General features: G+C 68.3%; 1 protein-coding gene across 1 annotated transcript; it reads right to left on the reverse strand.

Annotated features, from left to right (window-relative positions):
* NEUROD2 (neuronal differentiation 2) lies at positions 1 to 1,074 on the reverse strand (the record flags this gene model as incomplete). Its single annotated transcript, XM_084275682.1, has 1 exon — positions 1 to 1,074. The coding sequence occupies one exon, from the start codon at positions 1,072 to 1,074 to the stop codon at positions 1 to 3; it is 1,074 nt and encodes a 357-aa protein (XP_084131808.1).
* Positions 1,075 to 12,572: the final 11,498 nt, after the last annotated feature.

A 12,572-nucleotide genomic window follows, 5' to 3' on the forward strand; every position in this document is an offset into this window, starting at 1 on the left:
TCAGTTGTGGAAGAAGGCGTTGAGCTCCTCGTACATGGGGCCCCGTTCGTGCGGGAGGTGCATGTCGTAGGGGAAGATGTTCTCGGAGTGGACCCCCCCGCGCATCCCCGCCGAACCGAAGACCAGGTTGTGGCCGGCGGGCCGGGAACCGGGCAGCGCCGAGTAGTGCATAGAGTAGTGGTAGTTTTTCTCGTGGTCGGGAGAAGAAGAGTCCTGCTTGAGGGAGAAGTTGCCGTTGATGCAGAGCGGGGGGCTGAGCCCACCGTCGTACTCCGAGCTGTTGTAGTCGGGGGACGCGTTGCCGTAGAGGCTCTCGTAGGCGGAGGCGCAGTAGCTGTGTGTCCTCAGCCCGTGGGAACCGGGGCCGGCGGCGGGCGGGCACTGCGCCGCGGCCAGCCGCGAGCAGGGGTAAGGGTAGGGGTGCACGGCGAAGGAGGCGTTGGGACCGTGGAAACGGCCGCCTTCCTGACCCTGCTCCGTGAGGAAATTGCGGGAATTGAGCTGGAGGCAGCCGGCCACCAGGTTGGTGGTGGGTTGCGACAGCCCCTTGCACAGAGTCTGCACGTAGGAAACCAGGTCGGGCCGTTTGCCCGAGCGCAGGATCTCGGAGAGAGCCCAGATGTAGTTCTTGGCCAAACGAAGGGTCTCGATTTTGGAGAGCTTTTGGGTTTTGGAGTAGCAGGGCACCACCTTCCGCAGGTTGTCCAGGGCCGCGTTCAGGTCGTGCATCCGGTTGCGCTCCCGGGCGTTCGCCTTCTGCCGCCGCAGCTTGGAGCGCTCCAGCCGCGCCTTGGTCATCTTGCGCTTCTTGGGGCCGCGCTTCTTGGGCCGCTCGCCCTCCGCCTCCTCCAAGCCTTCCTCCTCCTCCTCCTCCTCCTCCTCGTCCCCTCCTAGCTCCCCTTCCTCTTTGCTCTCCCCCAGCGAACCCTCGGGCGGTTCCTCGGGGAGGGAGCAGCCCTTTCCCGCCCGCTCCTCCTTCTCGCTGCGGGCATCCTCCTCGCACTCCTCGGCCCAACCGGCGAATTTCGGGACTTCGGGGACCAGGCTGGGCTCGCTGAAAAGTCGCGTCAACATGGTGGCTGCAGCGGGGGGCAAAGAGCCAGGCGTTACCGGCGGCCCCGCCGCCCCCCGCCCTCCACCCCCCCTCCCTCTCCCTCCCTCCACACCCTCCTCCCCCCACCCGCCCGCCCCGGCCGCTCTCCCCGGGAGCGGCTCCGCGGCGCCGGGGGCGGCGAAAACGAATTGGGAGCGGGGCCGCCCGCTGCCGCCGCCCGCCCCAGCCGCCCGACCCCGGTGGCACCGGGGCTTCCTCGGTGCGCGGCGATGCGCCCCTCCCGCGAGGTCAGACCCCCCCACCCCGACCCCGCTTCTCCGCAGCCGTCGCCCGCGTCCCGCTCTCCGGCCCCGGCGGCCCCCGCCCCCGATCCTCGCCCTCCCGGCCCGGCCCAGTCGGTGCCCACCCCCCCCGCCCGGTGCCCCGCGGGCCGGGCCCGGTGCCTCCGGCCCCTCTTCGACGCCTCCAACTTTTCCCCGCCGCGGGCGCGGCGCGGCCCCGTCCGTGGCTCCGGCACCGCCGTCCCGGGGCCGGAGCGTCGAGGCGCGGCCGCCGCCCCACCCCTCCCCCGTACCCCCTCCGGTCCGGTCGGCCCCGCCCGAACCCCCTGCACCCCCACCCCCCCCCCCCCCCCCCGCCTCCCGCCTCGGGGCTCCCCGCGGCCGCCGGAGCGCGGCCCGTAAAATGCGGCGGCATCAAACGGCGGCGCGGCGGGGGGCGGCGGGAGGCGGCGGGGGGCGGCGGGGGGCGGCGGGGGCGGCCGCGGACGGGCCCCCCACCCCCGGGGGCAACGCGGAGGTCGTTAGCGGCGGCGCTGCCGGGGTCGCCCCCGGGGCCGGGCGGCGCGGCGGGGCCGGGGCGGGGGGCGCCGCCCGGGGCGGGGGTCGGGGGCGCCGCGGGAGAGCGGGGAGGCGGCTCCGCCGGGTCGAGGCCCCCGGGGGCGGCGGCGCGGCGGCTCCGCGGCGATTTCGTTGATGCCGCTCGGGCGCCGCTGCCCGCTCCGTCCCGCCGGGACCGGGCCGCCCCGGGCGCGCCCAGCCGCGGGGAGGGGGGTGTTGGGGAGGAAGGGAGGGGGGGGGGCCGGGGGGAGAAAAAGCCCTAACAACCCCCCCCTCCGGGGGCGCTCGGGGGCGGGAGCGGGGGTGGTGGTGGGGGAAAAGCCCATCGGCGGGGCCGGAGGGGAGCGGGAGAACCGGGGGCCGGGGGAGAACGAAAGATGGGGGAAAAAAGGGCGAGACGTGGCGGAGAAACAAAATCAACATGGAAGTTGCCTTTTCTCCATTCAAGTTTCCTCCGCTGCCCTCCCAGCCCTCCACTTCTTACATAACTCACCTTCGGGCGGACCGGAGGAATTCTTTATTTCATTGTTCCCAGCATCTTCTGGGACCGGGACGCGGCTCCTTGAGGTGCTCCAGCCTCCTGCAGTCCTCTATCCAAAAGGAGGCGAGAGTGGCATCTCTACCCAGCAAAGGGGGTACCAGCTCTGCTGCCAGTGCCATATGGTTGGCACGTCATGCGCGAGAGCTATCACATGAGAGCTAATGATTGACATGCGCTTGCATTCAGGGAGATTTGTCTCTCTGGGGAAGGAGGACTCGCCATCTGTCACTCTGTACTCAAAAAAAAAAAAAGAGGGGGGGGGGAAAAAGGAAAGAAAAAAAAAAAATCTCTTCCAAATCTACAGCTCTGCCTACACGCTGCAAAATGGGACCCGGGCGAGACGCAGGCGATGGCGCGGCCGGGCTGAACAATGGAGCCAGCGGCAGGGCAGCAGGGGAAACCGGCCATCCCGCCTGGGCCCAGCGTGCTGGGGGCAGCCGGCGAGCGTTGGGGTGAGGGGGGGAGATGCTGCGGGGACCCTCGCTGGGAGCTGGCATCTGCGGCTCGCTGCAAAATACCGCGGTGGTTTGCCCAGGTCCATCCCCACCCTCAGCCACCAGCCAAAAAGGGGGACTGTGGATGCGGCGCTGAGGGCCTGGTGTGGGCTGGGGGCTGCGGCCGGGCAGGGCCCATGGGAGGTGGTGGTGGTGGTGGTGCCCAGTTTTGGCTTGGGCAGGGGGGCTACCGGTGTGGGTACAGGGAGGGCCGGTGGCTGCGGGGTTGTGGGTCCCTGTGCGGGTGGCACGTGGCCCTCCCAGCTGCCCGCTGCCCCACGGCCCCCACCGGCACGCCGCACAGCCGTGCCAGCCCGTCTCCGCAGCCCCGCGGCACAGCCCGTTGTGCACAGACGCAGCCAGCCTGCGGCACGCTCCCCTGTGCACACAGGCGGATGGACGGACGGACACATGCACACACGCACGCTCGCACACGCACACCCGTCCTCCCAACGCACACGGGGGCCAAGCCCCCCACGGATACGGGTCCCACTGTGGCAGAGGCCCGGCCTTGCCATGGCGCAGCCATCAAGGCCTTTGTCTGCCAGGCACCCATGGCACAGCCCGGCAGCACTCCAGCACCCCTCAGCCCCCTGGCACCCCTCAGCCCCCCACTCCATCCCCACCGCAGCGCCTGTACAGACAGAAACTGGTGCTGCCATTTCCCTTGTGCCAGGAAATTGGCGTCTGGCCACAGCGGGGCCGGGCAGCCCATGACGGGCACACTGTGTCCCTGGGAGCTGGATCCCTTCACCTGCTCTGTGCCAGGGATGTCCCCGTGTCCCAGCACAAGCCCAGGGTGGGGTTGGGGACCAGCCTGGCTTGAGGGGTGCGGGCAGTGGGGGATGCAGTGGGTGTGGGGTGCCACACACCGGCACGTGCTCACTGTGCACCACAGGCAAGGCCAGCGCAGCCGTGGCACGGTCACGGCAGGGACACGGTGGCTGTGGTGGCCGGGGCTGTGCCCACACACAGACAAAGGGCTGGCCGTGCCCGGCCGACGGGTCTGTGCCAGCGGCAGCGTCGCCCACTCCCCCGGTGCAGGTGCCGGGGCTGGCACGTGACAGAGGGGCCTCCACCGGCGGCAAGTGTCCCCCCCGCACACTCCCGCTGTCGAACCCTCCGACTGTCACTCATGGTTGCGGCCGAGCAGATGGCACCTGGGCTGGAGCCGGCCCGCGGGGAGGCAGGGCCCATCGTGCCGGTGCCGTGCTGGGGCAGCGATTCCTGGGCACAGGCTCCCAGCCCTTCCCAGCAGCACCCTTCGGCTCCCTCCGTTGTTGCCATTTTCCTTCTGCAGGTGGGTGCCGGGCAGCATCTCTGCACCCCAGGAGCACAGCACACCCTTGCCCGGTGCCCGCGGCACGCCAGCGCTGCCTGTCCCTGCCAGCTCTGGGTAAGTCCACACCGCGCTGCCCTCGGTTCCCAGGCCGGGGGGACCCCCAGGCAGCATGGCTGTGCACCCCCAGGGCAGCGAAGCCGGCGGTACCCCAGTTCCTGGCACCAGGTTTGCCACGTGGTGCCACTGAGGCTGAGGAGATGCCATGGTGTGAGCGGCCAGGCTGGACCTCATGGGGATGGGGACAGGGGGAAGCCGTGAGCCCCCGGCCCGGTGCATCCGTTACAGCCTAATTAGCAGCCGGCAAGCGGCAAGGGTGGGCGCCGGCGTGAGGCTCATCAGCATGCACAGCGCTTGGAGGGAGAAGAAAGTGGAGACATGAAACGGGGAGAGGAGATGAAAGGGGAGCAGGGAGATGAAAACCCAAACCGCTGCCTTGTGCCGGGGCCGGGGCAGTGCCAGGGGCCCTCGGCCGGCCTGTGCCAGGATGCGGCCCGTGGCGCAGGCAGGAGGAGGGGATCCCGGTGCTGTCCCCATGCTGTCCCCTCAGCCGTGGCTGGCGATGGCACAGGGCAGGGCAGGGAAGCCCCATCCCAGTCCTGGGGGTGCCTTTTTTAGGGGGGTGGGGGGTCATCCAGGGTGACTGGGGCTCCCTGCATCCTGGAGACCCCAGGGCTCTTGTCCTCATCCTGCTGGTGGTCTGTGTGTGCAGGGTCCCGGCACTGCCACCGCCGGTCCCCAGCCATGCCAGCCGGGTTCACTGGGGTCTCACTGCCCGGCAGGCACAGCAGCACGTCCCGCTGCTCCATGAAGCTCCTTCCTCCTCCAAAATTCATCCCCTGCGTCCCTTCCCCTCCCTCAGGCAGGACGGCGGTGGATGGGGACAGGAACCCTGCCCAGAGCAGGGCAGCTCCATCCCGGGGCTGGGATCCATCCCTGGGGACACGTGGCATCCGGAGGGACACGGTGGGGGGCATGGAAACGGGTTGATACCGGCAGAGCTGGGGGTGGGAGGTGGGCGCTGGGTGGTGCCAGGACCCGGCTGGGAGCCAGCTGGGCCCGGGGTGGCTCTGGGGGCCCCGCATGGGGTGAGTTTGCCGGGGCTCAGCCGGCTGCCGCATCCCCAGCGTGGGGCCGATGCACAGCACCGCAACCGGCCACCTCGGCGAAGACCGTGCCGACCCTCCTCGGTGTGGGCTGTGGGTTGGGGGGGGCACCTGACCTGACCCCCCACCCCCCCACCCCCACTCCTCTTCATCCCTGGGGTCCCCATTCCCCCCCTGGGCTGGGCTGAGCCATCGGGCCCCAAGCCTTGGAGCCGGCTCCGGCGTCTCCCCGCGAGCGGCGGCGGGGGGAGGCGGGGGCCGCGCTGCCAGATGGAGCCGGCTCCGCGCTGCAATATTTCTGGGAGGTGAAGGCTGGGAGAGATGGATGTGCTAACGCGCGGCGGAGCCACCGCCGGGAATGTCAGCGAGGGGAGGAGAGCGGCGGGAGCGGGAGCCCAGCTCATCCCTGGCCCCGTCCCTGCTGCCTTCGGGGATGAAGTGGCACCCGGGGCTGGGTCCCTGGAACAGCTCTGCCTCGTGGGACCCGTCCCTGGGCACACCGCGGTCACCGGGTGAGCAGGGCCCCGGCTGGGGATGAGGTAGTGGGGTCTCTGGGATGGGGGTGTGGGTGGCCTGCCCATCCCCATGTCCCTCAAGGTCCCTGCAGTGGGGACTGCGGGGTCATGGGTGGGTTGGGGAGCCTGGGAGGAGGAGGCTGGTGGTGGAGGGAAACTGAGGCACGGAGGGAGGGAGGAAAGGGGCGGTCCTGGCTCAGCCTTTATTTGGGCTGGGCTGGGGGGGGAGCTTAGCAGAACCCTCTTTTCTTTTGCTAGAGGAGGATGGGGAGATGCAGTGCGGGGCTGTGGTGCTGGTGCCAAGCGAAGCCCTCACCATGGCCAGACCCCTGGACCCCCCCATCCATGTCCTTCTCCCCCCAGCCCCCTGCACTGCTGCTGGCAGCCTGGACCCTTGGCACAGGGATTTTGAGACGCAGCATTAATAAGGAGAACGGTGCCCTGGGAATTGTCTGATGGGAAACTGCTGGAGCTCTGGCTGCGGATGGGACTGGGGGTCCTGGGGTGGGGGGACATGTGGCCACAGGGGTTTGTCCCCCTTCTGACCCCCCTTTGTCACTTGGTGGTGGCTGGGCTGGTCCCTGACAGACATGATGCTCTTTGGGGCTGGAGGGGGGTGGGGGCTGGGAGGGATCCGGCTGCTGACAAGGTCAGGAGGCCACCCCTGTGACGTCATGATGACCTATGACACCATAACTACCAGCCTCAGTGAGGTCAGGAGGAGCTATGACATCATAGCCACTGGACTGTCACAAGACCCCAGGAGGGGACAGGAAGCCCCCTGAGGCCACCACAGCATCTTCCCCATGGCAGCCCCGGCCAGACTGGGGAGGGGTGGGGGTATGGGGGGGGGGTCAGTGCACAGCCCGGTGGTGCCACCGGCATGAGCGTGGCGCGGCGGAACAAGCGCTGCTGGCACCGGCCCCCGGCCCCCCCGCGGCAGATGGCGTCTCCTTGGGCCCGTTTCAGGGAGCCGGCGGGGCGCAGTGATGGGGGGACGTGGTGTGTGGGGGCAGCGGGGGCTGCCTGCAGTCACACCCCCCTCTGTTGCCCCACACACCCACCCCACTTACCTGCACCCCCTCTGCGCTGATGTCCCCAAGCTGGGGTGGAGGAAGCTGGTGGCCCTCCCAGCCATGCACTGAGTAGTGTCAGGCCTCAGCAGGAGGGTGAGCACAGGGGTCGTGGGCAGTGATGGGCTGGGGTGGCACCAGGGGCAGACAGATTCAGAGCTGTGGGGCTGGGGGTGCCAGACCCCCATCTTGGGGGTGTCCCTCAGGCTGCTGGCCCTTGGGGGGTGATCCAGCCTGGTGCTGCCATTGTGCGGCTTGGCTGTCCCCTGGGCAATTTGGGGACCCCCAGCATCGGGTGCCCTGGGGGGTCTCATCCCATCCCAGGGTGCTCTGGGGCCCCCCACACCTGGGACATCAGGGACACCCCCTCCAGCATCCTGGGTGTCTTTGGGGACCCCCAGCTTGGGGAGCAGCAGGGCCCTCACCCCAACACTCCCAGCCATCCCTGGGGGGGGCCCCCATCAGGGAGTGGATTTGGGGGTGGGGGGGGGTATCTCCATAGCGACAAGGCGCCGATGACGACAGTCACCATGGCGAGGCTGCGTGGCCCGGCCCGTTGCCATGGCGATGCGCCTGGCACTGCAAGTCGCCATGGAGATGGCCGAGGGATGGAGCGGTCCCTATGGCTGGGGCCCAGGGCCAGGCCAGGGCTGAGGGATGGGGGTCCCCAAGACTGAGAGCGTGCGTGTGCGTGTGTCCCCTCGCTCCCTCCACGCGTGGGGCCTGGCGGTGTCCCGGTGCTGCGCGGCGTGGGGCCGGTGGCGCCGCGTGCCGCCGCGTGCCCATCGCCGCCACCGCCGCCGCCACCCGGGTTCATTTGCACGAGGCTTTTCCACTCCAGTTCACACTACCATCTGACAAGCCCAACTTCTCATTTTCAGAGTAATCACTCCACTGCACTAATTGCACATGCAAATATGCAAATTCGTATTAATTAATTACTATACTAATTAGTTCTGTGGTATTTGCGAGTAATAAATCATTCGGAGGGAGCGGGAAGCTGGAGACCTGGCCCATTTACACTTCGCATAAAATTTTAATAGGCGCTCCGGCTGATCCGGGACAGCCACGCGCCCTTAAAGGCGCAGAGCCGGCGGGGCACGGCCCGGCCACGCCGCCCGGCTCAGGGCGCGCACGGCCCTCCCGGCCCTGGGGCGCGGGAGGGGGCGAGGGCACCCGGAATAGAGAGGGGGAAATGAAGGGAAAAGGCGCTGAGGAGGAGGGATGGGGTGGGGGTGATGCGGTGGCTCTGTGCCCAGAGGATGCGGTAGCCCCCCAGCTGTCTCCTCCTGGGGAAACTGAGGCAGGGAGTGGGGTGCTCCGGGGTAGCGGGTGCATGGTGCTCCCCACTGCAGAGGCAGGGAGTGGGGTGCTCTGGGGGAGTGGGTCCATGGTGCTCCCCACTGCAGAGGTAGGGAATGGGGTGCCCTGGGGGAGTGGATGTATGGTGCTCCCCGCTGTAGAGGCAGGGAGTGCGGTGCTCTGGGGGAGTGGGTGCATGGTGCTCCCCACTGCAGAGGCAGGGAGTGGGGTGCCCTGGGGGAGTGGGTGCATGGTGCTCCCCACAGCAGAGGCAGGGAGTGGGGTGTTCTGAGGGAGTGAGTCCATGGTGCTCCCCACTGCAGCACCCTGCGCACAGGGAGGTGCTCAGCCTCTCCCGACTTGGGGAGCCCCCCAGGGATGTGGGTACCTGGCGGGGGACATCACCCCGCTCCACAGCCGCTCTGGCTCCTGCCAGCCACGGACACCACGATGGCTTCAACCACCACACCAACTCCACCACCAACGCTGGCACCGCGACCACGCCGGCACCGCGCAGCCGCTCCCCACCGCCACCTTTGGGGATTTTGCAAGCCTTTAATTGTCGTAAGCACAGATTAATTAAGCAGCGATAAACACAAACCCATGCATTATTGATGAATAAGGGCGAGTTCAGGTTGGTGCAAACGTTGTAATTAAATATAAACCTCAAGCTGCCCATTGTTAACGGACAAATTACATTACTATTGCGACACGTGTCGGGGCGCGCGCGGACGGGAAGGGGCTCGTGCCTGGGCACCGTGACCCTGCTGCACCCCTCAACCCCACCCAGGGGGAGAGGGGTCGAGGGGGGCTGGGAGGAGTGGGGTTGGAAAGGGTAGGGGGGCAAAAGTAGGGACCCCGTTGCCCCTTGGTGTGGTCATCCCTGGTTTTGCCCAGAGCTGGGGTCAGGTTCTTCTCTGTCTGCATCCGAGAGGGATCCGTGTGATCCAGGGATGCTCCATGTGGGGCTGGGACACGTCAAGGGACACGTCACTGTCCTGCGGCTCTGTGGGGACAGCAGCTCCCCAAGGAGAGATGGGGAACCCCTGCTCAGCACCTGGTCATGCTGGGGTTGGGACATGCATGGGCACCTTGCATGTGCCCTGGGTGCTGGCACACACGTGTGACGTGCACACAAACACACACACACACATGCTCCAGCACATGTGTGCACTTCCCTGGCACACACATTCACAGCCCTGGCACATGCACATGCATGTTACACCCCCCAGCCCCTTCCCACCACACCAGTACCCACCAGTGAGTCCCACTCTGAAGCAGGATGGCTCCCACCCCCACGTCCCCATGTCCCCCCCTGCACAAGCAGCACCCCCTGCCCCCCGCACCTGGGCATCACCCCCACCCAGGCCACGCTCACCCATATGTCCCTCCCTTATGGATTCGCACCTGATAGTCCCTTTGCCAGCCCCCCTCCCACCCCTGTGCCAGGCGCTGTGGCCGTGCCACCCTCCACATGGGCACCGGGCTCTCCCCAGCAAACCCCAGCTCTCCGGGCAGCCACATCCCCCGGGGACCCTGGTGACATCCCCACTGGGACAAGTGATGCTGACTCCAGGGGGGGGCCTGGGGTTGGGGGGGAGAGGAAGCGCACGCGGCCGGCTGCGCGTGCCCAGCTCCCCGCACGCCCCTCGCCCGGCTGGAGGGTGGGGGTTGGCAGCTGGTAGCTATTTATTAACCAGTCATGGTTAAATTGGTTTATAAATTAACAGATGTTTTAACTTTATTCTTTCTTCTGGGAATGGAGGCAGCAAACTGGTCTGTGGTGGCGGCTGGGCACGGCCAGGCCCCCTCCCCGGGAAGGTTTCATCGATGGGGACAGGGTGAGGGGGGGACAGAGGTGGCAGCCCACTCCCTGCAGCCCACCCTGAGGGCAGCAGGATGGGTTTACGGGTCCCCTGAGGTCACACATCCCTGCGGACGGGGACAGCTGGGGCCAAGGGCTGTGGAGGGCGTATGCTATAGGTGGGTAAACTGAGGCACAGCCAGCACTGGTGTCCCCCAGCAAGAGAGTCACAGGCTGCTTCTCCTTTCCTGGTCTCACTGCTGCATCCCCTTCCCCCTCAGAACCTCCAGGCTTGCCCACCCCCCTAAATCACCCCTCAAGGTTTTAACTGTTCAGAGGGAGGGGGGGTAGAAGGGGACAGGCAGACCCTGGCACCTGGCTCCATGTGCACAGACCCCTCGTCTGTGCTGATGCATCCCCCTGCCCGGGTGAGTGCCCACCCTGGGGGTGTTGTCCCAGGACCCCTCCCACACCCCCAGCCCCTGGCCCCACCCTGCTCGGGAGCACCCTGGGGTGTGGGTGCGAGGTTTGGCGTGGGCCAGTGGCCGGCGGCTGCCAACCAGGACAGCTCCAGCCACGGCTCCGCTCCCGCTGCCCGCTGCCAAAGCCCTTGAGCTGGTGCCCGGGCCTGTGCTCTCCACGCGGCCGTGCCAGCACCAGGGTGGCTGTGCCAGCCCGGCCATGCCAGCATCGGGCACAGCCATGCCAGGGCTGGGCACCACCATGCCAGCCGCGCCGGGGATGACATCTGCCGGCAGCGTGCCGCAGCGCCGATGGGCACAGACAGGCTGGCGAGGGCACCGGGACCAGGCCTCGCCCAAGGGAGATGGGGGGGACACACAGCCCCCTGCCCACCCTGATGGGGTGTGGAGACCAGACACATCTTCATCCCACCGGGGACATCACCCCCCCTCATCTTACTGGGGGTGTGAGATCAAAGCCGCCCTGTCCCACTGGGAATTGGGGGACACATCCCCTCCTGCGTCTCTCCAGGGATACGGGGTTGCTGGCCCCCAACCCCAGCATGCTGGGGTTGGACCCCCTCATTGTGCTGAGGTCATGGGGTTGCAGCCTTCCGTCATGGTGAGGACCACCACCCCCCCATCCCCAATCCTGCCAGGGTTGGAGCCCCCCTGTTGTGCTGGGGGGGTTGGTGTTGCAGCCCCCCAGTCCTGCCAGTGCTGCTCAGTGCCTCAGTTTCCCCAATGGGGGTGCCAGCCCCACCCAGCGCTGCTCTGGGCAGCGACAGCTGACAGCAGGGCAGTGGGGTGCCACCGTTGGGGGGGTCAGGTCCCCAGGCCCCCCCATGAAGCCCCACTTGGGGAGGGGGCCACCCCCAAGCTCCCCTTCCCCTGTGCAGCACCCCAGGCTTGTTCCTGGTGGGGGGACACACACAGCTGCCAGCAGGGAAGGGGTTAAGGCCTCCGCACCCCCCCTCCCCCGACCGCCGCCCCTTTCTGCTCCCACGCCTGTTCCCACGCGTGTTCCCACTCCGGCACCTCCTCTGCACCCGGGGGAGCACCGGCCCCCACCCGGACGCCCCCGCTGCAGCTCGGGGGGGAGGCGCTGATTCGGGGAGGGGGGGGGGGGGTGCGGGGGGGGGGTCGTGTGCCCGGCGGGCTGCACCCTCGGTGGGTCCTGGGGTGCGTGGGGGGCTCGGGAGGGACCCCCAGAATGTATCCCCTCCTGCAGGGCCAAGGGGAGACCCAGGCGTCCAGAGGGAGATGCCCGGGGTAAGGAGCACTGGGGGGGCCCCCCGGCTCCCCTCGGCACCCCCTTCCCAAGCTCCGCCCACCCCAGTCCCCGCCCGCTCCATCGCCCAGGCCCCGCCCCCGACACTCACCTTTTGGACCGGGCAACGGGCGCCCCGGTGTCCTCTTGTCCCCACGACGCTCCGGTCCCGCCGCGCCCCGTCCCCACGACTCCCTGTCCCCATGGCACCCTGTGCCCACGAAGTTCTGTCCCCAGTGTCCTCCTGTTCCCAAAATGCTCCGACCCCTCGGTGCCCCGTCCCCAGCATCCTCCATCCCCAGCATCCCCCATCCCCACGGTGCCCCATCCCCAGCATCCCCCATCCCCACGGTGCCCCATCTCCAGCATCCCCCGTCCCCAGCATCCCCCATCCCCATGGTACCCAGTCCTCAGCATCCCCAGCATCCCCACGGTACCCGGTCCCCAGCATCCCCCATCCCCACGGTGTCCTGTCCCCACGGCACCCTGCCCCAATGTCTCCCCGTCCCCACGGTCCCACACAGCCCCCGGCCCACCGTGCTGCCCCCGGCCCTCTGACACTGCCCCCCCCCCTCCTCCTCCCGCCCTGGCCCCGCCGCCGCCCCGCAGAGCTCCCGCTCCTCGCCGGTGCCCGCTGGTGCCGGGAGGGGGGCGGCGAACGCCGTTTCCCCGAACCTGCAGCTATTTTTACTCTCTCTGCAGGAGGATTTCGCTGCTGCGGGGAGCTGCAGCCCCCGCCGCAAGGCACGGGGACGGGCACGGTACAAACACCCG

Source organism: Gallinula chloropus (assembly GCF_964237585.1).
Source record: "Gallinula chloropus genome assembly, chromosome: 26".
Taxonomy (NCBI): Eukaryota; Metazoa; Chordata; class Aves; order Gruiformes; family Rallidae; genus Gallinula; species Gallinula chloropus.